We start from the raw sequence: 27,857 nt of genomic DNA, 5'->3' as shown, positions 1-27,857 counted from the left end.
CACTACGAGAAGCCAAGTTACAGGGAACCAGGCAGAGGGCCTTCTCGGTAGTGGCACCCACCCTGTGGAATGCCCTCCCACTAGAGGTCAAAGAGAACAACAATTACCAGACCTTTAGAAGGCATCCTTTGTCAACAACAAATTGTCACTGTTTTTTTGTGTTGAATATATGCTATATGGTAATTTATGGACCTAATAGGTATCTAAAGTCATTTGCACATAACAAAATATGTATTTTAGCAAAGTAATTGTTGAACTGAAATACAATTTAGAAGTAGTACCGTATATTAATAGTGAAATTGGGGGGGGGCGCTCCCAAGAGAGTGGAGCCCTAAGCTATAGCTTGTTTAGCTTATACGTAAATCCGGCACTGAAGCCTGCTTTCAGAGCAATCCGAAAATGAGAATCCATCAGCACTTCAACATTTTTGCAAAATGTTTATTATTAATCCAAGAAAAATGACCACATTCAAAATAAATGTTTTTGGTTGATTCATTATCATTATCATTATTATTTTACAAAATTACACTGAATTGGTCAAAAAGTGACCCAAAGTCATATAAATATATCCTTCAAGTGTTCTAGTATCCGTTCCTTGGAAGTGAAAGGCAGGTAGCTAAAAATTGCCGTAGAAACAAACATTCAATCAGGACAGCCAAGAAAGTTTACTATCGTGCTCCTATAAAATAGAACACATGTTTGCACTATTGTGGCTGACCTTCATCTTGACTATTGCATAGGCAGCCCCCTTCAGGAGGGTTTGAGGTGGGAGGGGTTCATTGTTTAAATAAAATCCAGGAGCAGGCAGATTTTTGCATATACCATTGGTATGCAGCCTCGTTTTCCGTTTATGTAGGTTCTAGTTAGAAGGCAGGCTTGCTCATATATTCTTCCATTGTCTGCAACAAAGAACAATCAACTATTAACTCAGTTATTAAAATTATGCATAGACTATAATGTGACAGCAAGGCAATTGGTTTGGTACCAAGAGGTGCTTTGGAAATGATGAACATCTAGATTAGCACTGCAGCTAATTTGCGAAGCTAATTGGAGATCATTAACAGAATTTGTATGAATACTTGCATAAGTAGACTAATTCCCCTCTCCAGCTTAGTGTCCCAGTCAGGTGGGCTGTCTATCAAGCCAAGGGTTCAAAAATCACAGGGAGGTGTATTTGGCCCAGTTACCAGTAAGTGTTGCTCGCTCAGTTTACAATACAGTAGTCTAACCTAGTTCCAATTTTTTTCAGCTGCTTGTACTAAAGTCCTTAGTTATTTTTTCCTATATAATAAAAGACATCCACAATTCCATGCATGCGTGAGATATCTATCTATATGGGAGGAGATACATATCAATAAATCCTAAAACCCTAAAGTGTGTCTGAGAGCCATTTTACTGTCCTAACTGCTACGTTTACATTGATTCCCACCACACTTAGGGCTGAATTGCACAGAAGACATTTCCCCCATGAGGCATCCTGACTTTCTTTGGATACTTGCCCTCAGGGATAAATGTGACACACTAGCCACAGAGTCATGGATACGGTTCCCACCAACTTCTGTTATGTTGGCTGAGGGTTCAAAGATATCCCAGTCCAAGAGACTGGCATTTTGCCCAACCAAAACGATCAAACAGATGCAGCAGCCAGCCTAAGGAAAGCTTACACAATTTGGGACCTTTGTATAAAAGTATCCATGGTTTTTCCCTCCCTGCCTCATAACACCAGAACTCATGGAGGTCCAATGAATATGACTGCCGGAAAAAAATACAGTCAAACCTCGGCTGTCGAACGTAATCCGTTCCGGAAGACCATTCGACTTCCGAAACGTTCAACAACCGAGGACCAAAGGGCGGTTGGCAAAGTCAACAGAGAAAAAAGAAGAAAATTCCTTGGAAGCTGTTCAGCTTCCCAAAATCATTCAAAAACTAGAGCAGTTACTTCTGGGTTTTCAGCATTCGGGAGCCGATACGTATTATAACGGAGGCCTTCGGGAACCGAGGTTTGACTGTACTTCTTCACCCAGATCATATCTAAGCTATGGAATTTGCTCCCAACTAGGGGAAGTGATGGTCACCAACTTGGGTGGCTTTTTTATATAGAAGGATTCAGGGGTCAGCAAACTTTTTCAGCAGGGGGCCGCTCCACTGTCCCTCAGACCTTGTAGGGGGGGTCGGACTATATTTTTTTGGGGGGGATGAATAATTCCTATGCCCCACAAATAACCCAGAGATGCATTTTAAATAAAAGGACACATTCTACTCATGTAAAAAAATGCTGATTTCCGGACCATCTGTGGGCTGGATTTAGAAGGCGATTGGGCTGCATCCGGCCCCCGGGCCTGGTGCATAAGGGCCATCAGTGGCTACAAAGGTAGCTGGATATGCTCTATTTCTGCCAGAGGCAGTATGCTTCTGAATACCAGTTGCTGAAAACCACAGAAGGGGTGACTGTTGTAGCACTCAGCTTTCGCTTCCAAGCCTTCCACGGGCATCTGGCTGGCTGTGCGAACAGGATGCTGGACTAGATGGGCCACTGGCCTGATCCTTGCAGGTGGTTCTTGCCTCTCTCTCTCTCTGTCTCTCTCTGTCTCTCTCACTTTCTGTCTCTCTGCCTCTCTCTGCCTCTCTCTCTCTCACTCACACACACACACCACCTCGCCCAGCAGCTGGCCGGCAATGCTCCAGCATGTAAAAAAGATGAGTGATCCTTGCTGTTGCCCCATTAAGGTGAGGGATCTGCTGCAATCTCTCTCCCCCCCCCCCTCTGTCTTTTATCTCCAGGAGCATTTAATCCTAACCCCCTCTTCCTCTTGTGACACTCTTTAGTTCACTTCCGTCTGGCAAGTTGTGAAAATTATTACGATAAATGGCCTCAAAAGTTTTGCTTTTTAATATATCTTTTTAGCAGCACCTCCTCCTGTGCCCAGCCACATAAAAGAAGGAGCTGTGAGCTCAAATCCAATTTGCACCCCAAGTACAGTAGATTTGCCTGGGGGCAGGTATTAAATTTGCATCTTGCAAATCCGTAACATTCTTTGGTTTCAGATAAACAAAAGGTGCCCTTTGCAAGCCACTCTCTTGAGAACTGGACGGTTGGAAGGGACCCCCGAGGGTCCTCTAGACCAACCCCCTCCAGTGCAGGAATCACAGCACAAGCATCTCTCACAAAACAAGTTTGTTCCATCTTCCCTGTGAACAACCCTTCAGATACAACAGAACCATTCATAGAGTTGGAAGGGAACCACCAGGGTCATCTAGTCCAACCCCCTGCAATGCAAGAATCTTTTGCCCAACATGGGGCTTGAAACCACAACCCTAAGATTAAGAGTCTCATGCTTTACTGACTGAGGTTTGTTTATGTTTCCTGTTTTCTTTTCCCAAGCAGAGATAAAGTGTAAGCGTGGTGTCAGCTCCCTAAAAAAAGTCAAGAACTCTGGGGAACCTTGGGGTCACCCCCCTAAAAAGGTCGACAACTATGGGAAAGGGATCTTTGCACCACGGCGCCAGATATGCTTAAGACGGCCCTGTTCCCCCTGGTGCTTCATTTTAATTTATTTTTGACATCTAAGCAAATATCTACATCCCCACCCCTCTTCTTCCTATCTTTCTTTTCTGCTGCGTTGGTGGTTGTGTGGTTGTGTTTTAATTTTTGTTTCCCCTCCCGTTTTCCTTATTTATAATAAAATTTTGGTTTCGTTCGCCTTTTCCATGCTGAAATGTTACAACCTAACAACCATGGCTTGCCCCCCCCCCCCCTAGTTTTGATCCTGGGTACGCCCCTGCATTTAGATCCCTTTTTACTTCCATCCACACAAAACACATTGCCTGGGAAGGCTAGCCACTCTGATGGGCAGGAACTTTAGTGTATGAACAGCTCCTTAGGAATTTGTAATGTGTTCTGGATTGTGCTCTCTCTGTCTAACTGCCCATTTTGCACAGCCAGCAGTTGCAATTACCACAGCTAGCTTATTCCAGTGATATCCACTCTATGGCACATAAGTGAAGCATTGGATACTGCTGGCTTATTGTCCATAACCAGCTTGACCAGAGCAAAGGTGCCGAAAACATCTCCCTTAGCATTTATTTATTCATGGCACTTTCAGTTCATGTCCGCCATATTTGACTGTTTAAAGAGGGAGCAACACTCCCACAAGGCTTTTGAATAACAGGCCCTATTCCAGGCATAGGCAAACTCAGCCCTCCAGATCTTTTGGGAGTACAACTCTCATCATCCCTAGCTAACAGGACCAGTGGTCAGGGATGATGGGAACTGTAGTCCCAAAACATCTGGAGGGCCGAGTTTGCCTATGCCTGCTCTATTCTCTTTCAAAGGGGGATTTACCGCAAGGTCTGTTTTTGGCCCAGAACTGAGGTTGCCGCAGACAGCTCGGCTGGTTTTGAAGGTAGCAGGCTTCCACTTTGCTGCGCAAAATAAATCAGTAAAAATAGCCAAGCACTTTTTAGACACTAAAAGGGCTGAAACGAACATTCCATCAAGGATTCAGCAAAGGGTGGTCACTTTTTCTTTTTTTATAAGAAAAACAACCAACACAAAGCGCTTCTGAATAGCTCGAGCCAGGGTTTAAAGAATGCCAAATGCGGGTAGGAAATCACACAGCCCAACAGTCTGCTATTTATAATTTGCAAGAGTTAAGCTTCTACTTACACCAGAAAACTGAAAGACATTTACTTAGGAGTAACTCCACTGAACATGAGATTTCTCAGTGAAGATGGATAAAATAGGCTGTAAAACATGCACCTCCTAATGCTCTTTGACTTTTGACTTAGTCAGCAGAACATTTATTAGCAAATAAAATCAAGCACATTATTGGAAGATTCACGTCATTTGTACCTGCACCGGGGTGGGGGTGGGAATCAAGTTTACATTGTATGAATGAATATTTACAATGAAGATTGTTTTAATCGGTCTTCACCAACCTTGTTTCTTCCAGTTGTTAGACTACATTGTGCATCCTCCCTAACCATTGGTCACACTGGCTGGGACAGATGGGAGTGGGGGAGTCCAAGAACATCTGGAGGAACCAGGTTAGGAAAGGCTGTTTTAAGGATATTTTATTTTAATGGGGTTTTGTTTGTTTGTAGCTTTGTACATTTTTGTGGTCTGCCTTATTCCATTCACCTGGCATTTGTGTAGCGATACCCCGATCCCTCCCAGAGTAAATAAGGACACTGGACAAATTGCATAAGGTTAATGGGCATTAAAAGGCCACAACTTTATTGATTACGGATGTAGAGAGGTATTGGCATAGGCATTGGATCTAACAGTCTATATCCGACTCCAGCCCGTTCTGCTGGCAGTCTGTGAAGGGTTAACCACCGTTGGGCGAGTCCTGCGATGCACATCAACTAGGACTCACCCTGGGGCCACCGCTAGGGGCCGTGCCTTTTGGCCCTCACCTACCACGGCTTCGGACTAGGCCACGCCCCGGACTCCTTAAGGGAGTACCCTTCAGCATTTTGGGGGAGGTGATGGCAGCAACCTCCCCCCCACCTGTAACCTTTCAGCGATAATCCAATGCCTACCGCCAAAAAACCAAAGTTGTGACGAGTTGGTAAGAGGTAGGCGAAAACCATCAGGCCAGAGCCAATTCGAAAGCAATTCAAAAGCCAATTCAAAAGCCAATTCAAAAGCCAATTCAAAAGCAATTCAAAAGCCAATTCGAAAGCAATTCAAAAGCCAATTCAAAAGCCAATTCGAAAGCCAATTCGAAAGCCAATTCAAAGCAATTCAAAAGGAAGGGCCCTGCCTAATGGGAGGGTGGGCGGGAGAAAGCGAAGCGGCTGGGATCAGGAAAGAGACTGAATCCCAGCCGCGCGCTCGCTTAAATTAGCGAGCCATGCCCCCTTGGAGCGTCCCAATTGGGCACGCCAAGGGAGCGCCGCGTCTGGGAGCCAGCCAATGGGCTGTGAGAATGGCACTCATTCTCCCAGCGCGTGCTCGGGCTCGTGGCCCGCCCACAACCTCACCTCCTTCTACGTCGGAAGTGACTTTGTAGACTTCATTTGGTTGTGACCCACAGCCCAAGCAATAAACCTTGAGTCGAGCTGGGCATCAAGAGTAAAATTAAAATAATGAGAGAGAGAGAGAGAGAGAGAGAGAGAGAGAGAGAGAGAGAGAGAGACCTGGATTTAGCTTCTCCCCTATCTCTCTTATCTCTTCTTACCTCTTGTAACATATCAGCATCTTCTATAGCTTTCACTGCAGATTTTTTGGAAGTCTCTTGAATTTCCCCTCCCATCAGAAACTCATCAAGGATAAAGTACGCCTTTTCAAAATTGAAAATAATATCCAGTTCACACACCTGGTAAGGATTACAGAGAGAAATATTCAGGCACACTTATTATAGCATTGAGTGTGGTTATGTGCACAGGCTCATCAAAAAACTGTTCTGTGTATGCACCCTGGTGGCAGGCAGAGAACAATGGAAACACAGGACTGAAAGCATTAAGGAGGTTTCAACATGATAATATTTCAAAGGATCCCATGATCATTTTACTTCCTTAACCACCAAGTTACCTTTTCAGTTGCACACACGTGCACCAAGTTACCTCTGACCTTTCACTCAGGGCTTGGATTATCCTTCAATCAGTTTTGTCCTATAGGTATAGGGTGAAATCAGGGTTTCCCAAACTTGGGTCCCCAGCTGTTGTTGGACTACAACTCCCATCATCCCTAGCTAGCAGGACCAGTGGTCAGGGATGATGGGATCTGCAGTCCAAAACAGCTGAAGACCCAAGTTTGGGAAACCCTGGGTTAGACCAAAACAATGCCATATTAAATTGACTTCATCATACTCTGGCATTGCAATGTTCCAGAAATGCCCAGTGCATAGGCTTCCCAGAACGATTTACCCCATTGATGGCCCAAACTGATTTTTAAACTCCTCTGTCACTCACTAAGTGACTTCTATCCCACCTCCCCTCCATGGTACTCAGAAGCCACAGAAGCCGCATTGGATGTTCGGCTTCCGAGAAACCTTTGCAAACTGGAAGACTCACTTGTGGGGTTGCGGCACTCGGGAGTCGATTTGTTCAGAAGCCAAGCTGTTCAACAACCAAAGTACCACTGGTACTTGGTTTGCCTCCACTTTCCAACTCATATACCTGTGGGCTGAGAGACAGTGACTGGCTCAAAATCACCCCATGAGCTGAGTCGGGGTTTGAACCCTAGTCTCCCAGGTCCTGGTCTTGCATTTTAACCACTACACCACAGAGGCTCTTTAAGTACTGGGTGAGGAGAAGGTATTGCAGGGGAAGACAGCCAAACTATTGTAGAGGGGCATGGGTGACACCATGCAAAAGCAGTTGTGGGGTGTCATAATCATAATGTACTAAACATAGTGCACCCTGTGCACGAAAGCCAGAATTAATTTTTACTCCAAAACTCACTGGTGTGCATGTGTACCTGATTTTTTTTAAAAGTGCCGTATTTATTAGCACTCACATTTTTTTCTGTAACACATTTGTCTTTCTTGGTGATTTCCAAGCTGTTTTAGCATTTCCGCTAATCATGTCTTCCTTCCAATTAAAAACAGCTTCGCCCAGCCCCAGATGTCTCAACGTGAACTTTGCTCAGTTGCCCATTTATCTCCATTTATGCTCCCTGCTGTTTTTGCTCTCTCCTTCTGCTCTGACTTTTATAAAGGCTTAGCCTTATTTGTATGTGGAGGACCAGAGAGGCAAATAATCAGCCTACAGACAGGCAATGGTGGGGAGGGGGGCAAACAGCCCTGGAGGTGGCTTCCCAGTACCAGAAAGCTGGAGTGGGATGTTTCTCAGCTGTTGGCGGATTTTATTGCTGCAAAAGAGGCGGTCTGTGGAATGAAAGACCTTCCTAATTAACAGGAGCCTCTCGCTATTTATGCATTAAATTATTCTGCATTAAATTATTTCTCTCCCACCTTTCTCAATGAAAGGAAAAAGGGAGTTCCAATCTAAAGGCACAATGAAATTGTAGAACTCTGTGAAAGCTACAAGGCAGCCCTACATTAAAAGCACTGCAGTAGTCAATGCTCTAGATGCTCTAGGCTGGACTAGATGAATCCCAAGCCGGAATTAAGATTGCCGGAAGAAATATCAACAACCTCAGATATGCAGATGACACAACCTTGATGGCAGAAAGCGAGGAGGAATTAAAGAACCTTTTAATGAGGGTGAAAGAGGAGCGCGCAAAATATGGTCTGAAGCTCAACATCAAAAAAACCAAGATCATGGCCACTGGTCCCATCACCTCCTGGCAAATAGAAGGGGAAGAAATGGAGGCAGTGAGAGATTTTACTTTCTTGGGCTCCTTGATCACTGCAGATGGTGACAGCAGTCACGAAATTAAAAGACGCCTGCTTCTTGGGAGAAAAGCAATGACAAACCTAGACAGCATCTTAAAAAGCAGAGACATCACCTTGCCTACAAAGGTCCGTATAGTTAAAGCTATGGTTTTCCCAGTAGTGATGTATGGAAGTGAGAGCTGGACCATCAAGAAGGCTGATCGCCGAAGAATTGATGCTTTTGAATTATGGTGCTGGAGGAGACTCTTGAGAGTCCCATGGACTGCAAGAAGATCAAACCTATCCATTCTTGAGGAAATCAGCCATGAGTGCTCCCTGGAAGGACAGATCGTGAAGCTGAGGCTCCAATACTTTGGCCACCTCATGAGAAGAGACGAATCCTTGGAAAAGACCCTGATGTTGGGAAAGATTGAGGGCACTAGGAGAAGGGGACGACAGAGGACAAGATGGTTGGACAGTGTTCTCGAAGCTACGAACATGAGTTTGACCAAACTGCGGGAGGCAGTGCAAGACAGGAGTGCCTGGCGTGCTATGGTCCATGGGGTCACGAAGAGTCGGAAACGACTAAACGACTAAACAACAACAAGTCAATGCTCTAGAACAGGCATCCCCAAACTTCGGCCCTCCAGATGTTTTGGACTACAATTCCCATCTTCCCCAACCACTGGTCCTGTTAGCTAGGGATCATGGGAGTTGTAGGCCAAAACATCTGGAGGGCTGCAGTTTGGGGATGCCTGCTCTAGAGATTACCAGAGCACAGATAACTGTGGCCAGGTTGTCTCTGTCCAAGAAAAACAGCAGGTTGAGAATCACTGGGCTTCCTACATTTCAGACTTGGGAAAGGAAAGTTTTTCCAAGAACTCTTTTCAGTTGAAACAGAATATCTTTACAGAAAACGGCCGAAAACTGTTATCCTGAAAACAAAACACAAACAAACCTTGCAGGGAATCTTGAGTCAGCTCTGTGGACAGAAGAAACAACAGACAACACTCGACAAATATCTGACAAGGAAAACAAGTGGAGGCGGGTGTTTCTGGGGGAAACAGTAAACTTACATTGCCAAAATATCTGTCCAATAGCTCTACATAACGATGGACAACTTCTAGGGTCAAGAGTTCGTTATCCTGCTCTTCAACTGCACAGCAGAAATATAAACTAGCATACCTGAAATTTAAAAATATGAAAATAGCTGAGACCTATCAGGATTAATATTAATGCTCTTTACATGGTCAGTTACCCTGAAATATTTTTTCCCCGGTTGCTTTTTCACATAATGAGTCAATTTATCTCAAAAGCAATGAGAATAGCCCTTAATTAATTAGGCCTTTCATATAAATCCATCTGACTTCCTTGCCAGCACTAATGAAAATGACAGGATGAACATCATTTCAGATATGCAAACGTGGGCAGTTTTTTGTGCAATAATCAGAAGATAATGGAATAGGAAATAAAAGCTTGCTTTTTATCACAAAATCTCTCACAGCTCTGCATCCGATGCTATTATAATTGTGCTTTTTTTTTCTGGGCAGACGCGGGGGTATGCTTACCCCTAAACATTTTGTGAATCAAAGCTTGGCCTCATTGAGGGGCAGTATTTCAATATGAGTAGGAAAATGAGAGTACCCCTAAACCAGGCATCCCCAAACTTCGGCCCTCCAGATGTTTTGGGCTACAATTCCCATCTTCCCCGACCACTGGTCCTGTTAGCTAGGGATCATGGGAGTTGTAGGCCAAAACATCTGGAGGGCCAAAGTTTGGGGATGCCTGCCCTAAACATTTTTTAGAAAGAAAAAAAAGCACTGGTCCTCACACATCTTTTCTGTGACCTTAAGTTTGGATACAGACAACAGCTGTTGAAAGAACTGAAGGCTGTGTCACAGAAAAACATTTCCCCCTTGCTACAAGCACCGACGTACGTATTTTCTATCCCGTTATAGGAGGGAAGGGGAACATTTTTCAATCCAAGGGCCACATTCCCTCATGGGGGTGGGGCCTTCTGAGGGCCATATATCAGTGGTGGGTGTGGGAAAAGTAGGAAAGGCCAGACAACACCACTCTCTACCCTCCATTCTGCAAGCAAGAGTGATCACAGTTCAAGGACACATTCCAGCCAGGCGGAATAGCTAGGGGAAGGTGCCCAGGAGGGTCAGTGAGGGATGCACCATGGGTGGGCCAAGGACTGGTGGTAGGGCAGAGAGGCTAGAGGGCTGATTTGGCCCTGGGGGGCTGTTCCCCACCCTGTTGCATTACACAATATGGACACAAAAGTTTTATACGTTTTTGTAGTGCTTCATACCAAGGATCAAACTCCAAATTATATTAAATATGTCCTTTTCCTTGTGGGTCTGGTTTTCCCTTTCAAAATAGCATATGGATGAGGGGTATTCATGGATCAGGTCTGTGGAGTGTGTTTAACTTGTCTTTTTCTGGACAATCGCCCTGACAAATTTCACCACCGCCATCCCAGTGCTGGAGAATAAACAGCAGTTTCCTCAGTCTTCATCCCACCCCCCCAACCCCCGAATTAGAAAGGGAAACACAAGCAACACAGGGCAAAAACTGTGTTTACCATAACCTGTTAATTTGGCCCTAACATATGGAGGGGATTGATCTGTTTTATAGCCACAAGCAACAATGGTCTTATCATATCGCCTTCAAGGTTTCACCAAGCTATGATCTTCCAAACGTTCTTTCACACGCAATGTTCAGAAAGACAGCTTCAGAAAGTTTGAACATTTCTGTACTTTCCTTTAAAACTGGGACAGCCTCCAGCATTTAGAAATACCCAGTGGAACAATACAGAGGAAGATCAATGCACTGGCATCCCATGAAAATCATTGTGAGTCCAGCATATAATGGCAACTCTTGATGCCCATTCATTTAAAAGGCACTTCAGTAGATTTTATTATCTCAGGGAGGTGCTCTCCATGTTCATTCCTCGTCTCAAATGCTGGCTCCAATTAAGTGATGTAAAGCAGGAGTGGGGGACCCGAGGCCCGGGTGCAAAATGTGGCCTTTTTAAAAATCTGGCCCTTGAGACTCTCTCCATATTATACCCTCTCCACGGGTCATCCTGCCAGAGGATGTCAATGTACCTCCTCTAGCCAAATTAGTTGGCTCCAGCTTCAATTTCCTGTTTGATACTCCATTCCCTTGATGCATCTGCCACCCCCACTATCTTGAATAATGCTCCTTAAAATTAGAACTATAACAGGGATGCACCCCTCCAGACTTCTTTCTCTGGCCCTTGGGACTCTTCTCTCCCAAACCACATGCCTCACCAGCCCTACTTTGCACGCTCAAGTGTTTCTGCATGGTTGGAATGTGTCCTTGAAATCCCAATTGTGCCTTTTGCTTGCCTGGATGCAGGACAGAGGTGTGTGAGAGTTTGCATAGAAACTAGCCTAACATTTTTACATTTATTGCTCCATTATCAACTTCTGCTTCTGGTCCCATCCATTGGCATGCAGCCCCAGAAGATTGCCCAGAATGGACAGTGGCTTCACTGGGCACAGGCTTCCTTCAAGAGATCACGCTGCTGCCTTTTTTTCTACTAGTGGTAAGTAATACAGACATTTTGAATGGTGTTCCTCTTGTTTGTCAGTTCACCCCGCCAATGCAGACAAACTAGATTGATTTTGTTTTGTTGTTACTTTGCGCTGCTTCTATGGGAAGCGACATGCTTTGTGTAAAAAGCCAACTTGTAAAACTACTCACACCTTTTGTAAACAAGCTTGAGGTCTTTCCAGTCAACAAAACTGCTCATTTTCTGGTTGCGAGACAAAATAATCTGCACAATTTCTCGGGTGATCTTCTTCTTCTCTTTTTCAGGCAGTGTAATAAACCATTTCTGGAGTCTTAATTTCCCTTGTCGGCTGAAGAGCAGTATAAACTGCATCTAGAGTAAACAAAACCATTTGGGGTAATATTGAGACAAAGACCAACACAACTTGCATTAACAAAACTGCATTTGAGTGAAAAATATCTGCCCTGATCTCAAGGAAAACACTTAAAGGTCAGGAAATGATGAATAATAATAGCTTCAAGAGACGCTAGGGTTGCCATGGGTTGGTTCAGGTGTAATGTTAAATCATAGCATAGACTGCGTACTTTAACCAAACACAACTACCTGTCTTCCTGAACTTTTAAACAAGCAATTGTCATGTGTTGTGCAAGTTCAGCTACATTTGGTTGCTTCCAGTCAGAGCCATGACAGTAGTCGGAGTCCTTCAAAAGATCTTCAGCTTATCATTTTTCCATGTAACCAACTGTGCTGTTTTTTTTACACAGGCTGCAGGTGAAGATCCTGCTATGGCCTTATTTATCAGGTTCATGCCTGCAGTAACAAAACACCACCATAAAAGAACAGAAAAACAGTGCGTACCTGTGACTGCTGAACACACCTATCTGGGTAAACCCAAATACCCCCAGTGCCAACACTGCAATTATCAAAAGATGATGCCAGATTTTGAACAGGATTGTTCGGAATGCACCTCAATCAGAGTGGGGCGGGCCACCTAAAGTTGCAGGATTTGGGATTTCATTGAATGCATTTTATTTAATATACAGTTAGAGCCATGGAGGATGCCACTTTTTTTCTCCAGGAGCAACATATCTTGCATGACTTCCCAAGTGGAAAACACATAATGATGTACAAAAAAACCCCCAGCAAATCACTTTTCCATCCCAACCTGCTTACACAAAGGTCTGTGTGTTATTCATTGGGATTGTCCGCTTACCAAAACACTTTGGAGTTAGGTTGATTGTGACTGGCTCAAGGTCATGCAATAGGTTTCATGGCTAAGCGGGGACACTGGCTGTTACATGACATAAACCAGGAATGGGAACCTGTCAGACTGCAACTTCCATTTGCCCTCGCCAACATGGTCAATGGCAACGATGGGAGTTGTGGTCCAACAACAACTGTAGGATCATAGGTTCCCCATCCCGAATGTAGATTTTATTCCAAGGATGGGGAACTTTTCCAACCTCGCAGGTTGGATCCTTATCTCCACAAGCCCCATGGGCTACCCATCCATCACCAAATGTCCTTATGACAGCAGGTGACAACAAACCTTTTGAAATGTGTTTCCATGTGGTTTATATTGAAGTGAAGGCTGTAACTTTATCTATCTCCCACTTCGTATCACATACAACATCCGGGACAAGACAAGTGGGTGTGGTTTGTGGAAATAACCAAGTGGGCCAAATTTGGACCCCTGCCACGGGCCAGAGGCTGTGCACTGCTGCTCTAGTCTAATGATGACAAAGGCCACTATCTGCTCCAAGATGAACGAAGCACATGACGAGATTGTTTCAGCTTTTCAGGAAGATAGACAGAATTACTGTAGGTGCATATAACAAGAAGCCCATCTGAAGAGGATGTGGTCACTTCCCACTTTCTGATCTACAGCAGATACCCATAAATCCCTGTCTATCTTCCGCTCAGTCCTGAGTTCAAAGACACCAGCAGCATAAGCCTCAAGAGTTCTTGGCTATCTTAAGCTTGCATTGTGCTCTAGGCCTCAGTCTCCCTGGACCTGAGCAAAAGTTTCTGTTGATTGAAAGAACTGAGTCACTTTGGGTTTGGTGACATTTCACCTGTTTGACAATATTTCTCAGCCTGAGGCGATCAATGTGTGGTCCAAGAGGAAAGGTTCAAAGCAGCGAACAAGAGAACACCGTGTGCTTTCTTGTTCCCTCTCCTAGCGTGCATCACAGTGACATAATTTAAAGGGAGATACAAGTGGCTTAATAAAGTAACAGTCGTCAAAATTAATTTGGCCTCCTGGCTCTCAGTCAGATTGCTCATCCATCTACACGGGATACTTTCACCTTGCGTTTCTGAAACAGAAGTAACACTATCTGCTTGCAATATGCTGTGTATACGGAAGGTGGGTGGTGAGAGGAGGAAGAGAGCATAAGCCATAGGAGGAGGAGGAGGAAGAGTGCACTTGTTGCCATGGGAGACACACAGCAGCTACTTATAGTAAAGCCACCAGGGCAGCAAAAAAAAATCAAGGTTTTTGTTGTTGCTGTTAACACTATTTTTTTTTTCTCCAGATCATTTCACATTATTAGTACAAGCAGCACATCAACAAGCTCTAAAGGCAGGACTAGAATTTCGTTATCCCTGCTACACAACAAGTTATTTTTATATTTTTCCAGCGCCACTTTCAGCAGTGTAAAATTTTCATAAGCATTCCATCTGCTGGGGGAAGTGGCCAGCCTTAGAATGATTGCAACATTCTGACTTTGTAGGTTGAAGTGAAAGAGTCAATAGCTATGGAAACCCTCCTAGAGCATAGGGTCAAGATCAGCTGTCATGGCAAGAGAAGGAGAAGGAGGCCTTGAATAGGTCAGTGGGACGGCGACAAGGAAACTTCAATTTTCACAGGCAGCAGTTGTTAACAAGCCAGGATATCACTCCAGGAGCAAACTGTGGTTTCCTGGCTTCCTACTTAAACACAGGCTGCATCTAGACACAGCAAAGAAACATTTCAGTTAAACACATTTTAAACTTTGTTCTGTATGAGAAATTGTGTTGGCCAAAACGGAGCTCCGCTGCACCATCTGGTGTCACAATGTTATAATGCATATACAATGCATATAAAAAGCCTTTTCTTTACCAATCTAGCAAAGTCCATAGTTTGCGCAAACCACGGTTTCCTGCATTTGTTTGTAGTTTTTGTGCTTTTGTTAACAAGCCAGGATATCACTCCAGGAGCAAACTGTGGTTTCCTGGCTTCCTACTTAAACACAGGCTGCATCTAGACACAGCAAAGAAACATTTCAGTTAAACACATTTTAAACTTTGTTCTGTATGAGAAATTGTGTTGGCCAAAACGGAGCTCCGCTGCACCATCTGGTGTCACAATGTTATAATGCATATACAATGCATATAAAAAGCCTTTTCTTTACCAATCTAGCAAAGTCCATAGTTTGCGCAAACCACGGTTTCCTGCATTTGTTTGTAGTTTTTGTGCTTTTGTTCAAACTGCAAGTGGAAGTCTCAGCTCTTCTCCCCCTTGTATGTAAAAAAGGGGGGGCAGGCAAGTCTGAAGCTCACTTTTACAGCATGCTCTTTTAACAACAACATCAGAGTTGGTCTTTATGTCTGAACACACCTTAAACCAGGACAACACACACCAAAGCAGGGGCTTAAGGAAATAGCAAGAAGGGGGTGAAGAGGCAAAGGAAACTGGCATACCTATATCAGAGAGATATAGGTTTGCCAGGCTCACAGCCTGGAAGAATCCTGACCTACAGGAGTGTGCTCACATCAGCACCTTAGAGTACAGTGGAGATGTGTGCGGTTTTAGTGTGTTTCAGTTTCCCCTTCCCAGCTGCTCTAATCAGTGCAACTTCACTAGTGTCGGATTAGTTTTTGTTAGTGTTTACAGTGGGGATTGTCTGACCTTACACACACAACTGTTCGCACCTTAGCTAGAGATGCATTTGGAAGGACCCCAATCAGCCTGAAGCCGGATTGAGAAGCAATGTATCAGATAGTATTTTATAGCAAAGTACAAGATACATATGCATTGTGAACATGGATTTAAAAATAAAGAAGAAAGAAAAGAAAAGAAAATAACAGAACAGAACACCACTAGTAATCACATACAGCTCCCAAGTTAAAACAGTTCAACGCATCATCAGAGATCTACAACCTCTCCTAGACAATGACAGTTCTCTTTCTCAAGCTCTGGGAGGAAGACCTTTCATTGCCTACAGACAGCCACCCAATCTTAAACAACTCCTCACCCACAATAATACCACCACCAGACTTAACACAGACACTGGTACCAAAGCCTGCAATAAACCCAGATGCCAACTTTGCTGTCACATACACCTGGACAACATCATTACTGGCCCCAACAACATCAAACATACCATCTCAGGACTATTTAATTGCTCATCTTCTAACATTGTGTATGCCATCAAATGCCAACAGGGCCCTTCAGCTCTCTATATTGGACAAACAGGCCAAACCCTACGCCTAAGGATAATAACCCAAACCCCTAAGGATAACCCAAACCCCTAAGGATAAATGGACATAAATCTGACATCAGGAATCACAAGACAGAGAAACCAGTAGGAGAACACTTCAATCTCCCAGGACATTCTATACAAGATCTCAAAGTAGCTGTCTTATTACAAAAGAATTTCAGAAATAGACTGGAAAGATAAGTTGCTGAATTGCAACTTATTACCAAACTTAAAACCATGGAGAGGCCTGGTCTGAATAGAGACATTGGATTCTTATCTCATTATACATGATAAAGCTATTTTTAGCCATCTCACCCCTTGCTTTTTCCTGTAAGACCAATTGCAGTCGTTAACAGTCTTCGACAGGTTTACCACACCTATCAGCCAATCACCCATTCCCACCACCCTTCTGGTTACTTCAGTTTCAGTGTATCTGAAGAAGTGTGCATGCACACGAAAGCTCATACCAATGACAAACTTAGTTGGTCTCTAAGGTGCTACTGGAAGGAATTTTTTTTTATTATGGATTTAAAACCTAGTGCTAGAAACACAATGAGTACAAAATAAATACTTCAAAACAACTGGTTCCTGAAATTCATTCTGATTGCGCAGATAATCTATAACAGATAGAGTTCTATAGGATGCGTTGTTAAGTGTGCGGAAACAGTCAAGATCCAAGGATCCCCAGGGCTTAGCTGCCAAGTATCCCGTGTTTTGCGGGAAACCTCTGGATTTTAATCCATTTCCCGCTGTTCTCCCGAATGGAGAAAAATCCCAGAAATCCGGATTTCCTACCTGTCAGGGAGCCTCTATTTTGGGTGCTGCTCTGCCCATGTGTGGGCACTGGAAATAGGGCAGAGCGGCATCAGAAGTCACTTCTATGCATGCCCGGCGGCCATCACCAAGATCGCAGCCACCATGCGGCCACCACCAAGATGGCCACCAGGCATGTGTAGAAGCGACTTCTGATGCCGCTCTGCCCTATTTCCAGTGCCCACACATGGGCAGAGCGGCCCCGGAAGTTGCTTCTGGTGCCGCGCCGCTGCTGATCCCGCATTTTTCAGCGGGAGACTTGGCAGCCATTTTAGCTCCTGGGTATCTTCACTTGTTAACAAGTGGCTGATAGCCAGATGCAAAATGCTCCTGGCACCTGGCAAATTTTGAATGCTGCTTGGGGTGTAATGTTCTGCACCCCCTCCAGGAAAGGCTCTAGGTGTAAATGTATGTAAAATAAACCATATCTCTTAAAGGCGTCCAATGTGCCTCCAATTCGCAACAGAGACACAACCTTGGGTGAGGACCTGGAACCCTCTGGATTCCTGCTACCACTTCACATATATCATATTTGCTTTTTTCAAAAGCTCTTGCCTGCCTGCAGAGTCTGACCTTCCTCTCCCACCCAACCCACCTTCACTGGCTGATCTGGTGCATAACTCGGGCCTCCTCAAAGAGGGCCAGGCTCAGTAACAGATTTTTTTTTTATTAGATAATGTTTCCATGACAGAGTGAAGGACAGGCAAGATTCCCGTGGAAATTGGGTACATGCAAGGGGAATTTTAACAATCAACAACTGGGATATAGCAAGGCATGTGGCTCCCTTCCAGGGAAGGTCATACTAAATGCTGCAAAACCCTTGAGAAAAGCGAAGAAGCCATTTGGCTGGCAGCAAAACCTCACACAGGGCCCAGGGACGAGGGGGACTGTATGTCGTCTGCAGGAAGACAGAAGTTAGCAAAGCAAAAATCAAGAACAACAGGCAAATGAACATATGCTTTGATACATTAGAGAGGTTTTTTAATAAAAGAGTCATATGGATCAAAGGACACAGTAAATTCAGATAATAAACTGTTCCTGATAACAGAAGATCAGATCATTGCAACTACGTTATATACAGACTGCCATTGCCATATCGCACTACCTAGCAGCAACTGTTTTATTCAACAGGGCTATGTTGTCCTTCCATCTCTCCCGCACACATACACCTTTCCCCCCTATTATGGTATGTTCCAGTTCTGTTATCTCTCCTACAGAGATTGCATGTTCCCTGGAGCTAAAGGGCCATGTCTTCTTGTCAATCTAAATTTATTTGAATAATCAAAGGGCAGGCAGCTGATTTGTAAAAGGGCAAATAATTACCGAATATAAAGCTGTGAATTATCAAGCAGGCAGACCAGAAGGGTTTTCTCCAGCCTTTCCCTAAATGAAATTTACATTAAGACAAATCTCCACCTTCAGTACCACTGACTACCTGGTGCTGTGAGCAAACAGGAAGAGGAGGAGGCCTGATTTTTCTCCTCTCCTTGGCTGACTAAGGTCTGAGGATGGAGCCTGACACAAAAAGACACAACACTTGTGTTAGTGTTTCTCAAACTTGGGTCCCCAGCTGTTGTGGGACTACAACTTCCATCATCCATAGCTGGCAAGACCAGTGGTCAGGGATGATGGGAGTTGTAGTCCAACAACAGCTGGGGACCCAAGTTTGAGAAACACTGGGGAAAAAGAGATGGGCAACCAAAATGACCGTGAGGCTGGAACTCCTTGTGAGGAAAGGTTTGGAGTTGGGGGGGTGGCATGTGGGTATTACTTTAGGGGTGGGAAAAATGAGAGTAAGGGCAACCATGAATGGCATGTATACATTATAGAATCATAGAGTTGGAAGAGACCACAAGGACCATCCAATCCAACCCCCTGCCAAGCAGTATGGATTGCCCCACCCACCAGTTGGCTGCCAGGCGCATGGGAACAGTATGGAGAAAATTAAACTATGGACTTTGCTCCTACATGATGCAGGGATGGCTCTATAGACAAAAGGATAAGGATACCTGTGGCTATCTGTGGCCACAATAATTATGTTCTGCTTCTACTGTCATAGGCAGCATGCCTCTGAATATCAGAATTTCACGTCGCGGGGCAATGGGGGAGTGCTTGTGAGCTTCCCATAGGTCAGACACTGTGAGAACAGTGTGCTGGACTAGATGGGCGATTGGTCTGATCCCGCAGGGCTCTTCTGATGTTCTTATAACCGCGAGGATATAAACATTACTTAACCAACAACCTGATCCTATGCATGCTTCCTTGGCAGCAAGTTCCCAGTAAGTTCAATGGTTCTCACTCTCGAGTGGAAATAAATCCCTTGCTACATCTCTCCAGAAAATGTCTGGGATTGCTTTAGCCTCCCCTGAGGCTCACCTTTTCCAAAAAAGAGTCGACACTTCATAAGCCAACGTGCGCATTCTGATTTATTTTAATAAAAGTTTACGTGTCTGCAAAATTTCAACATTCACATTAGAACAAGACCTTTATTAGGATGAGCTAAGTGTCACAAAATAGCCAGCAAGCTTTGGGGTTCGCCAGAACTTTTCATCAGGCTAGATCAGGGGCAGGGAAGTTTTCTTTGACGTACCTCATATGCCAACTTTGACAGGAGGGCAAGACAACCCACCTGTCAACCACTTGGAATTGTTATGATGTCACGTCACCTGAGATGGATTGCCCCACCCACCAGTTGGCTGCCAAGCGCATGGGAACCACAGCGTTGGAGGCATTGCCAGCCCCATGCTTGGCACTTTGGGAAGTGGTGAGTATAGGGCTGGCAAAGTGCTTCATTCTCCCCTCCCTGTCACTCCTTCTTAAAACCTACCCAGATGCAGACATGGATAGCTTGACTAACACCAACAACCTTTTTCTCATTCTTACCCTTTGCATCCTGTCAACATGTAGCCAGATCAAGAGTTCTATAATAAAAAACCCCACCCAAAACTTGAAAGCTTTCACACTATTTTGATGACATTTTGGTTGCTCTAATATAGACTTTGTGAGTTGCCCCTACAGACCAACATGACCACCTTTCCTCTTCTATTAGCTTGCAAAGTTTCACACAGTTGTTCGGAAGCTTTCAATCTGAGTCATCGATCAAGTGGGTGGTTTTTTTTTTGGAAAATGTATCATTTAGATGTTTTATGGCACAACTAGTGATCAGCAAATTCTTAGGAAATTTTCTTGCAAGTTCACTTTCCTGAAAGCACTGTGCTACGTTGCCCAGAGAGAAGCAGATGAAATGAGAAATCCATGTGTTTGAACCGGACTTGGGTTCAAATATTAGCTTAAGTACGGAGTTGCTCAGAAAATATGTGCTTCTCGGAGAAGAGTACACATTTACAACAGTAAAATACGAAGGCTGCTGTTTTTTGACAAAAGCTCCATGTAGTGCTTTTTTTTCTTTCAAAAAAATGTTTAGGGGTACTCTCATTTTGACTCAAGAAAATCACCATTTTATAGTTCAAATCGGGGGAAATAATTACAGTAAATGCACAAAAGTACAAAGATTCACAAAATGTTTAGGGGTATACATACCCCTGCGTACCCCCAGGAAAAAAAGCACTGGCCCCATGCCATATGCACCCTCTCTGTGACACTGATCGGTTGCATTGCATTTGTACCCACTTTCCACACCCGTAATGAGCTCAAGGTAGCACACACGGTTCACCCTTCTGCAGTTATTTCCCACAACAGCCCTGTGAGGTAGGTAAGCAAGGCCGAGAGGCTGTGTCCGGCCCAAGGTCACCCAGTGAGCTTCATGATCACGTGGGGATTTGAACCCTGGTCTCCCAGGTCCTAGTCTGGCAGTCTAATCATTCTGCCACACTAGCTCTCCATGCCATAAAGCACATCATAAAATGTAGCCCATGTCCCGATTTCATCACACAATGCTTTGCCCCACATCTTTGGCAGCTGCTTAAGGATGGGGAGCATTTAGAACATAACTAATGGGATGAGGAGTTGACACGGGGTCAATGCATACAGAAAAAATATATATGGTTTTTTTGTAAATCCTCCCCTCTAGACTCAGCTAATCACAGTTTCTGGGGTCACACTGGACTTCTGGAGCACCCAACGGCAGAGAGTTTAAATACAACCTTGGGTGATTCTCTGCAGTTGGAAAGGTAGAAGCAACTTAGTGAGGAAGGGTGGTCTCTTCCTCCCCACACAAACTGCACCAGCAACCATTTTTATCCAATTTACATCCAGGGTCTGCAGAGTTTTGAGCCATGGGGCACAGCTGGAAACCTAAAATACCCATTTCACAGAAGAACAAATGGATGATGCTTAGACAGTCACACACACACTTGAAAAAGCAACAAGAAACATACCTATACATGCCTCCCCCACAAAAAACCACAAGGACCAAACACCCAAGTGTCCCCCCCCCAACCAAACTACACAAAAGACAAAAACTGGGAGAGACACCACATTGGGACTTCAGGCCTACATGTAACAGCAGAGAGGGCCCATTTTTCAATGGTGAAACACACAGAAGGTCCTGAGTTCAATCGTTGACATCTCCAAGTAGAGAGAAACTGCTGCTTGAGGCCGTGGGGAGCTGCTGCCAAGGATGGAGAAGCTGTGGCCCTCAAGAACTTGTTAGACTACTTCTCCACTCAACCCCATCAACAGCAGAGTCCATGGTCAGGGAAAAGGAGTCCAACAACATCTGAAAGGACCAGTGTATAGAGCAGGCTAGGCAAACTCAGCCCTCCAGATGTCTTGGGACTGCAACTCCCACCATCCCTAGTTAACAAAACCAGTGGTCAGGGATGATGGGAGTTGTAGTCCCAAAACATCTGGAGGGCCGAGTTTGCCTGTGCCTGGTATAGAGGATTCTCAGCTGTTGTTGGACTACAACTCCCATCATCCCCAGCTAGCAGGACAGGGATGATAGGAGTTGTAGTCCAACAACAAGTTTGAGACGCACTGAGCTAGATGAACAAATGATCTGGCTTGCTATCAGGCAGCTTCGCAAACAGAGGAACGTGATTGCCTTCTCTCCCATTCCTAACCGTGAAAGAGGAAAAAGTAGGAAGCTGCCGTATACTGGCTGGCTGGTAGCATTCCATGATTTCAAACTGGGGGCATTCCCAGTCAGACCAGGAGACGGGACCTGGGGCCTTCTATACACACAGCAGGTGTTCTACGACTGCGCTGAGTCCCTTCCGAAGAGAAGTGGAACAATCTAACCAAGGGCGTGGATGAAATCTCTTGGAAAGCCGTCACCAGGCTGCTGCTTTAGAAAAGCAAATAAGTAGGCTCCACTTAGTATTTAGTATTTTAGATAAAGCTACTCGCATTACCATTAATTGAAGGGCCTGTTTGAACTACACAAAGCAAAGTCAATATGAAAAGGGAGAGGCAAGTGAAACCACATGCAAATCGAGGGTCAAAATCCACCTGACAGTAAACCTACAAAGGAAATGTACTACACATACCCATGAAGTGGATAGGCCAAGGGGTCGCCCATTAAGAGTGGAACCAGGAGGAACCTGATTTGAGCTCAGGAATGTCGTCAGGCACCCTAAACTCTTGGCTGCCTCATTCATTGCTCAACAAATAAGCTCTTTTTACTTGCTCATCCTTGAACATTTTCACCCTGAGCAGTATTAATGCATTGGCCCCGTTCTGCCCCTGCCCCCCCCCCCAATCTTTGCAGACAAAATGGATTTTAGTTTTAGCAAATAACTAAACCACATCCGCTCAGGTAAGTGGGGTTAGGGTTGCATCTGGAGTCAGAAGGTCGCCACAGAGGTCCAAACTCTGAAGGGCCACAGCATATCACAAGCAGGCCACAGCATATGCAGGCCACAGCATATCACAAGCAGAAGCTCAGAGTGAATGAGGAGCCACCACACCAAGGTGCATGCAAATCAGACAGGTGTAGATGTCTGGAGCGAGTGAGACAAGGCACACGGCACCACTGTCAGAAAACTATTTGAGGTTGTGAGGCATTTCTAGCTAGAAGAAGGTTCCTTTCTGACCTGTGGTGATTTCCCAAACCCAGGTAGTGAAATAAGATCTTCCCAATTAATCCCACTCCCAACCAGGGAAGTTTTATTCCAATAAATTCCTGTATCTTTGTATAGCAGTTTCTAGTGTCCCAAAGTACAAAGAGAATAAAATAACCCATCCAAACCTTAGCAGGAGAGGGGGAGAAACCCTTTGCTAACTTTTTTTTTCTAACATAGGTGTGGCATCCCCCTGCTCTTCTTACCTGCATGATAGGTAGAAACCTGTCAGGTACAGCTTTCACCATCCCTGTATATTCAAAGCTGAAGGGGGGGACTGCCCCTGATGGAAACCTGCCTATCACACAGCTGCTAAAAGCCGGCAGCCCCTCTCCTGATACCCCTTGCACAACTTCCAAGTGGCACTTGATTGCTTTAGTCCTTTGCATGGGCGTACCCAGGATCAAAACTAGGGGGGGGCAAGGGGAGGGGCCAAGGCACGGAAGGGGAGGGGCCACAAAGTGGGCGGGAACAGCGAACTCGCGCTCCGCCGGGCTGTGCCCCTCCCTAGAAGCAGGGCTGGTGGGCGGAGGCGCCGCGCTCTCTGGTTCCTCGCCGCGCTTGGCCTTGCCAGAGGGCGCGCCGGGGAGCTGGAGGGAGGGTGCGGCGCGGTGCGGCGGGAATGGCGAACTCGCGCTCCGCCGGGCTGTGCTCCGCCTCTGCCCACCAGCCCTGCTTCTAGAGTAGGGCAGCTGCCCTAACTTGCCGCATGGTGGGTACGCCCTTGGTCCTTTGGGGCAAGTTTAAATCATGTTTCGTTCCCCTATTGTTGGCAGTGGTCCAGGTGATTTATTTAAGGGACAGTACCTTGTGTTGACCACTGCTCCAGCAAAGTTTGTTCCCAACATCCCTCCTTCGAATTGAGCGGAAGGGAATGGGGGCTGGGCTTGAACACAGAAACTGGGCGCGGTGGTCCCGGTTCCTGCAGCACTTGGCTCTTATCTCCCCGCCCCCTTGACCCTGAACCAGCAACAGGTGGAGGAAGATATCCGCCACCCAACTCCTGCCCTCTCCTCCCTTGCAATGTCAGAAAGGGAGGGCGCGCGCGTTCAATACCCGCGCAAGGGGAGGGAAGGGGGGAGGCCTTCTTAACTCTATAACTGCCGGTTCAAGCCCAGAAAGAGAGAGAAAAGCCCACTGGGCAACCGACCGACCCCTCAACTCCTGTAAACTGCGCGTCCGGGTGCCGTTTCCTTGCAAAAAAATAAAAGGACCAGGAAAAGCCAAGCAGGTGTTCTGTGCGCTTTTCAAGGGCGAGCCTAGCCCGACCTGCCTCTCTCCCGCGCGGAGGCTGCTTCACCTGGCGCCAGCAGGTAGTTCCTCCTCCTGGCTCCCCGGAGCCTCGGAGCTGTGTCAGCCCAACCAACCCGCGCTCCCCCTCGGGGGTACTCACCATGGCTGCTAGAGAGCCGCTCCCCACCCCGGGTGGCTCGAAGCCCCGTGTCGTGCCCTGTGCGGGTCTTCCCCCCTCCCCCCCGCAGGCACAGGTGAACTCCCAGCCGCTCGCCCTGCTTTCCCATAATGCCCCAAACTGAAAGTTATTAACTCCTCCCCACCCCACTCCTCCTCCTCCTCCCGGATCACTCCGGCAACAGCCCCAGGGGCGGGTTGGAGAGGTCGCTTTGCACCGAGAGGGAGGAAGTTTCGCGGGGAGAGACTCTCTCTCCTCCCCTTACTTAGGGACTAGCGCTCTCTAAGCGGAAAGATAAGAGTCTCCGGAGAGTTTTCCTCCTCTTGAGCGATGCTGCTGTTCTCCAGCGCTTTGCAGGAGAACAGAAGAAGCAAAAGGTTGGGTCTCGGCCCCGAGGAGACTGCAGTAGTGCGTTCTACTAGTCTCCTTTGGAGAGAAAGTTACAGTATAGGAAAAGAAGCAGCGGTAACGAAGAGATGCAAAACATAAGTATCTCCCACTTGTTCCGAGTCAGGGCATTGGTCCACATAGCTCATTGTTGTCTACAGGGCTCTCCAGGATTTCAGACAGGGGCATCTCCCAAACAAGGGTGGTGACAACTTGAATAAAAAATATTGGGGGGGCACGTAAGCCCTGCCCCACATAATCTTTTTTTTAAAAAAAGAAATTTATTTATTTGGTTTTTCAGATTGAAATTTTACAGAAATGCACACACACCATGAGAATGAAAATGTCCATCAACTTTGTGGGGGCCAAAGCCCCTACGAGTGAGTTCCTATGCCCTCAAGCCTACCTGAAGATGCTGTATGTGTGTGTGTGTATTCCATTTAATATTACATTCACATCATCATTATCCACTTTACTGCTTTGGCTCTTTAGAGCCTATTGACTTCCCTCCTGCCTCATGGCTTTCAAAATTAACCTTTATAATTCATTGCATTTTGTACGTTTTCCAATTCTAATTACTCTCATTACAAAATGGCTCAAAATTGAAGTAAATATAGAAAGATGGAAAGTTTCTCGTTACAAGTCTTCAGACAACCCTGCTAGTATTCTTTCAAATATTGTAGAAATTTACTCCACTCCTTTTGGAATACTTGATCTTGCTTGTTTCGGATTTTTCCTGTCAGCTTCGCCAGTTCTGCAAAGTCCATCATATTTATCTGCCACGCTTCTTTCGTTGGTACTTCTTGTTTCCATTTTGGGCTAAAAGAATTCTTGCCACAGTTGTTGCATACATAAACAGTATTTTATCTTCCCTTGGTATCTCTTCATTCACTATACCCAGTAAAAAGGCTTCTGGTTTTTTAACAAAAGTATTTTAAAGCATTTTCTTTAGTTCATTACGTATATACCATTTCGAACCTGGGACTTTCAGCTTGCTGCTTTGCACATTATGCAGCGGCACAACTGGGTTTGTTTCTGAGTCAGTGCTAGCTTAGGCTGTTGTGGGGCTGTGGGACAAGTTGTGCACAGTGGAGCCCCTTGTCTCACAGTCTTAGACTCATAGAATTGTTGGGAGGGGCCCTGGTGGTCATCTAAGTCCAACTGCCTGCCATGTAGGAATCTCAACATGCGGGTTTCCCATCCAATTTGAAACCATACTGGACCCTGCTTAGCTTTGCAAATGTGCCAGCAGTTTCATTGCTACACTAGTCAGAGGTGGGTGGGTGAGTTGCAAAGCCTGTGTGTTATTATGAGTTTTATAACAATTAATTATTCTTTGCAATTTTACAAGTTTTGTTTTATTGGCGTATGATAATGCTGTGTGCACACTTTCCAACCAAATGTTGTAAAGGCTCAAATCTTACATTTGAACTTGCTTGATGTAAACTGACCTGTGTTCCTCTGATGAAGAGTGGTATAGAAAATCAATCAATCAATCAATCAACAACAATAAATACTTGGCAGCTGGTGAAAAATCTGGTGACAGTTTGCTGAAAGGTGCTCATAGGTCTGAAGTAAATTTTTACTTGGATGCCTCAAGAGTCATAGTTATAAAAGCAGCAAACTTCCTGTAGTAGTAGTAATAATAATAATTAATAATTATAATTATAACCCTGCCCGTCTGGGTTTCCCCAGACACTCTGGGCAGCTTCCCAAAAAAGATTAAAAAATACATTAAAACATCAGTCATTAAAAACTTCCCTAAACAGGCTGCCTTCAGATGTCTTCTAAACATCAGATACCGGTAGTTGTTTATTTCTTTGACATCTGATGCAAGGGAGTTCCACAGGGCAGTATAATGCAAAGCCATTAAAAGATATATGGCTGAGTTTATATCGTTTCATGTTTCTGTTTCTGTCTTCACCACATGCCCAATATCTGTGTAAAGTAATTTGCGATACTCTGCTTGCATACTGTACTAGACAGACAGACATGACATTTGCTTGCAACTAGGACTCAGTAACACTTTGGCCTTTAACCAAAAGGTATAAAGTACCTGCCAACTTTTCTGTCATGTAATGAATTTTAAAGATGTGAAAATTTTCAAAGAGAGAGGTGAAAAAGTTGCTAACTCACGATAAAATCACTTTGGGGCAATGCATGTACACATTGGCACATTTTTAACATTTGACAACCTCTCATTTTCGAAATTTATTACAGCAGTCTCCCTATAATGGGCAGAGGAAGCCAACATTTTGAACATGTTAACATTTTCAAAATTCCATACGTGGTGTTGTCAGATCCTCTTTCTAAGTGAGGTATGCCATCTGTCACAGATGCTATTGTTGAGATTGCAGCATTGCCGGGGGTGGGTGGGTGTGTGGACCCCCGAGGTCCCTTCCAGCTCTGCAATTCTATGATTCTGTGGATGGTATGCAAGTCCTACTCAGAGTAGATGCATTGAAATTAATGAACCTAAGTTACTCATGTCAATCAATTTCAGTGGGCCTTCTCTGAGTAGGGCTAGCATTGAATACCGCCCACTGAGTCTTCTCTGATTCAAAGTTGGCACAGGTACCAGGTAAAAAACCAGTAATGGGTTTAATTGGTACTCCAAAAACGTTGCGCTGTGTGTGTGTGTGTGTGTGTGTGTGTGTGTGTGTGTGTGTGTGAGAGAGAGAGAGAGAGAGAGAGAGAGAGAGAGAGAGAGAGAGAGAGATGGGGCCCCTCTGATCTATGCAAAATTGCAAAGCATTTCCTTTAGACTTACTGCACAGTTGACAGCCTGCTGAAGTGGAGGACCTGGTTTCAAACCAATGTTTATCCTGTCAAAGCCAAAGCTATTAAATGGCCACAAATCCAGATATTCTTGTTGAACTGGGTTGCAGATTTCCTCTTCCTTTGTGCTTTTCTTATTCATTCCTTTCA

General features: G+C 45.1%; 1 protein-coding gene across 4 annotated transcripts; it reads right to left on the bottom strand.

The window, feature by feature from the left end:
- Positions 1 to 9: 9 nt before the first annotated feature.
- On the bottom strand, positions 10 to 27,857 carry AP1S3 (adaptor related protein complex 1 subunit sigma 3). 4 transcript variants are annotated; one of them, XM_060274551.1, is made up of 5 exons: positions 27,700 to 27,857; positions 12,026 to 12,204; positions 9,362 to 9,470; positions 6,186 to 6,323; positions 10 to 899 (listed from the first exon to the last, which is right to left on the bottom strand). In XM_060274551.1, the coding sequence occupies exons 1-5, from the start codon at positions 27,847 to 27,849 to the stop codon at positions 864 to 866; spliced, it is 612 nt and encodes a 203-aa protein (XP_060130534.1). In that variant the 5' UTR covers positions 27,850 to 27,857; the 3' UTR covers positions 10 to 863. The 4 variants fall into 4 exon arrangements, with proteins under 4 accessions (XP_060130534.1, XP_034989591.1, XP_034989593.1 ...); XM_035133700.2 differs by lacking the exon at positions 27,700 to 27,857 and adding an exon at positions 23,338 to 23,511 and having other exon boundaries at positions 19 to 899; XM_035133702.2 differs by lacking the exon at positions 27,700 to 27,857 and adding an exon at positions 23,939 to 24,516 and having other exon boundaries at positions 23 to 899.

The sequence above is a fragment of the Zootoca vivipara genome, chromosome 5, assembly GCF_963506605.1.
Source record: "Zootoca vivipara chromosome 5, rZooViv1.1, whole genome shotgun sequence".
Lineage (NCBI taxonomy): Eukaryota > Metazoa > Chordata > Lepidosauria > Squamata > Lacertidae > Zootoca > Zootoca vivipara.
The sequence above is the reverse complement of the archived record's forward strand: the minus strand, read 5'-3'. Positions and strand labels throughout refer to the sequence as shown.

What these genes read in the sequence shown, in the direction of transcription:
- AP1S3 (XM_060274551.1), bottom strand. Translation starts at nt 27,849, where the DNA reads ATGAATAAGAAAAGCACAAAGGAAGAGGAAATCTGCAACCCAGTTCAA. An exon ending in AGCAGGCTGTCAACTGTGCA is followed by an intron (nt 12,205 to 27,699) that starts GTAAGTCTAAAG and finishes TGTTTACTCTAG; the next exon opens with ATGCAGTTTATACTGCTCTT. An exon ending in TGGACAGATATTTTGGCAAT is followed by an intron (nt 6,324 to 9,361) that starts GTAAGTTTACTG and finishes AATCCTTACCAG; the next exon opens with GTGTGTGAACTGGATATTAT.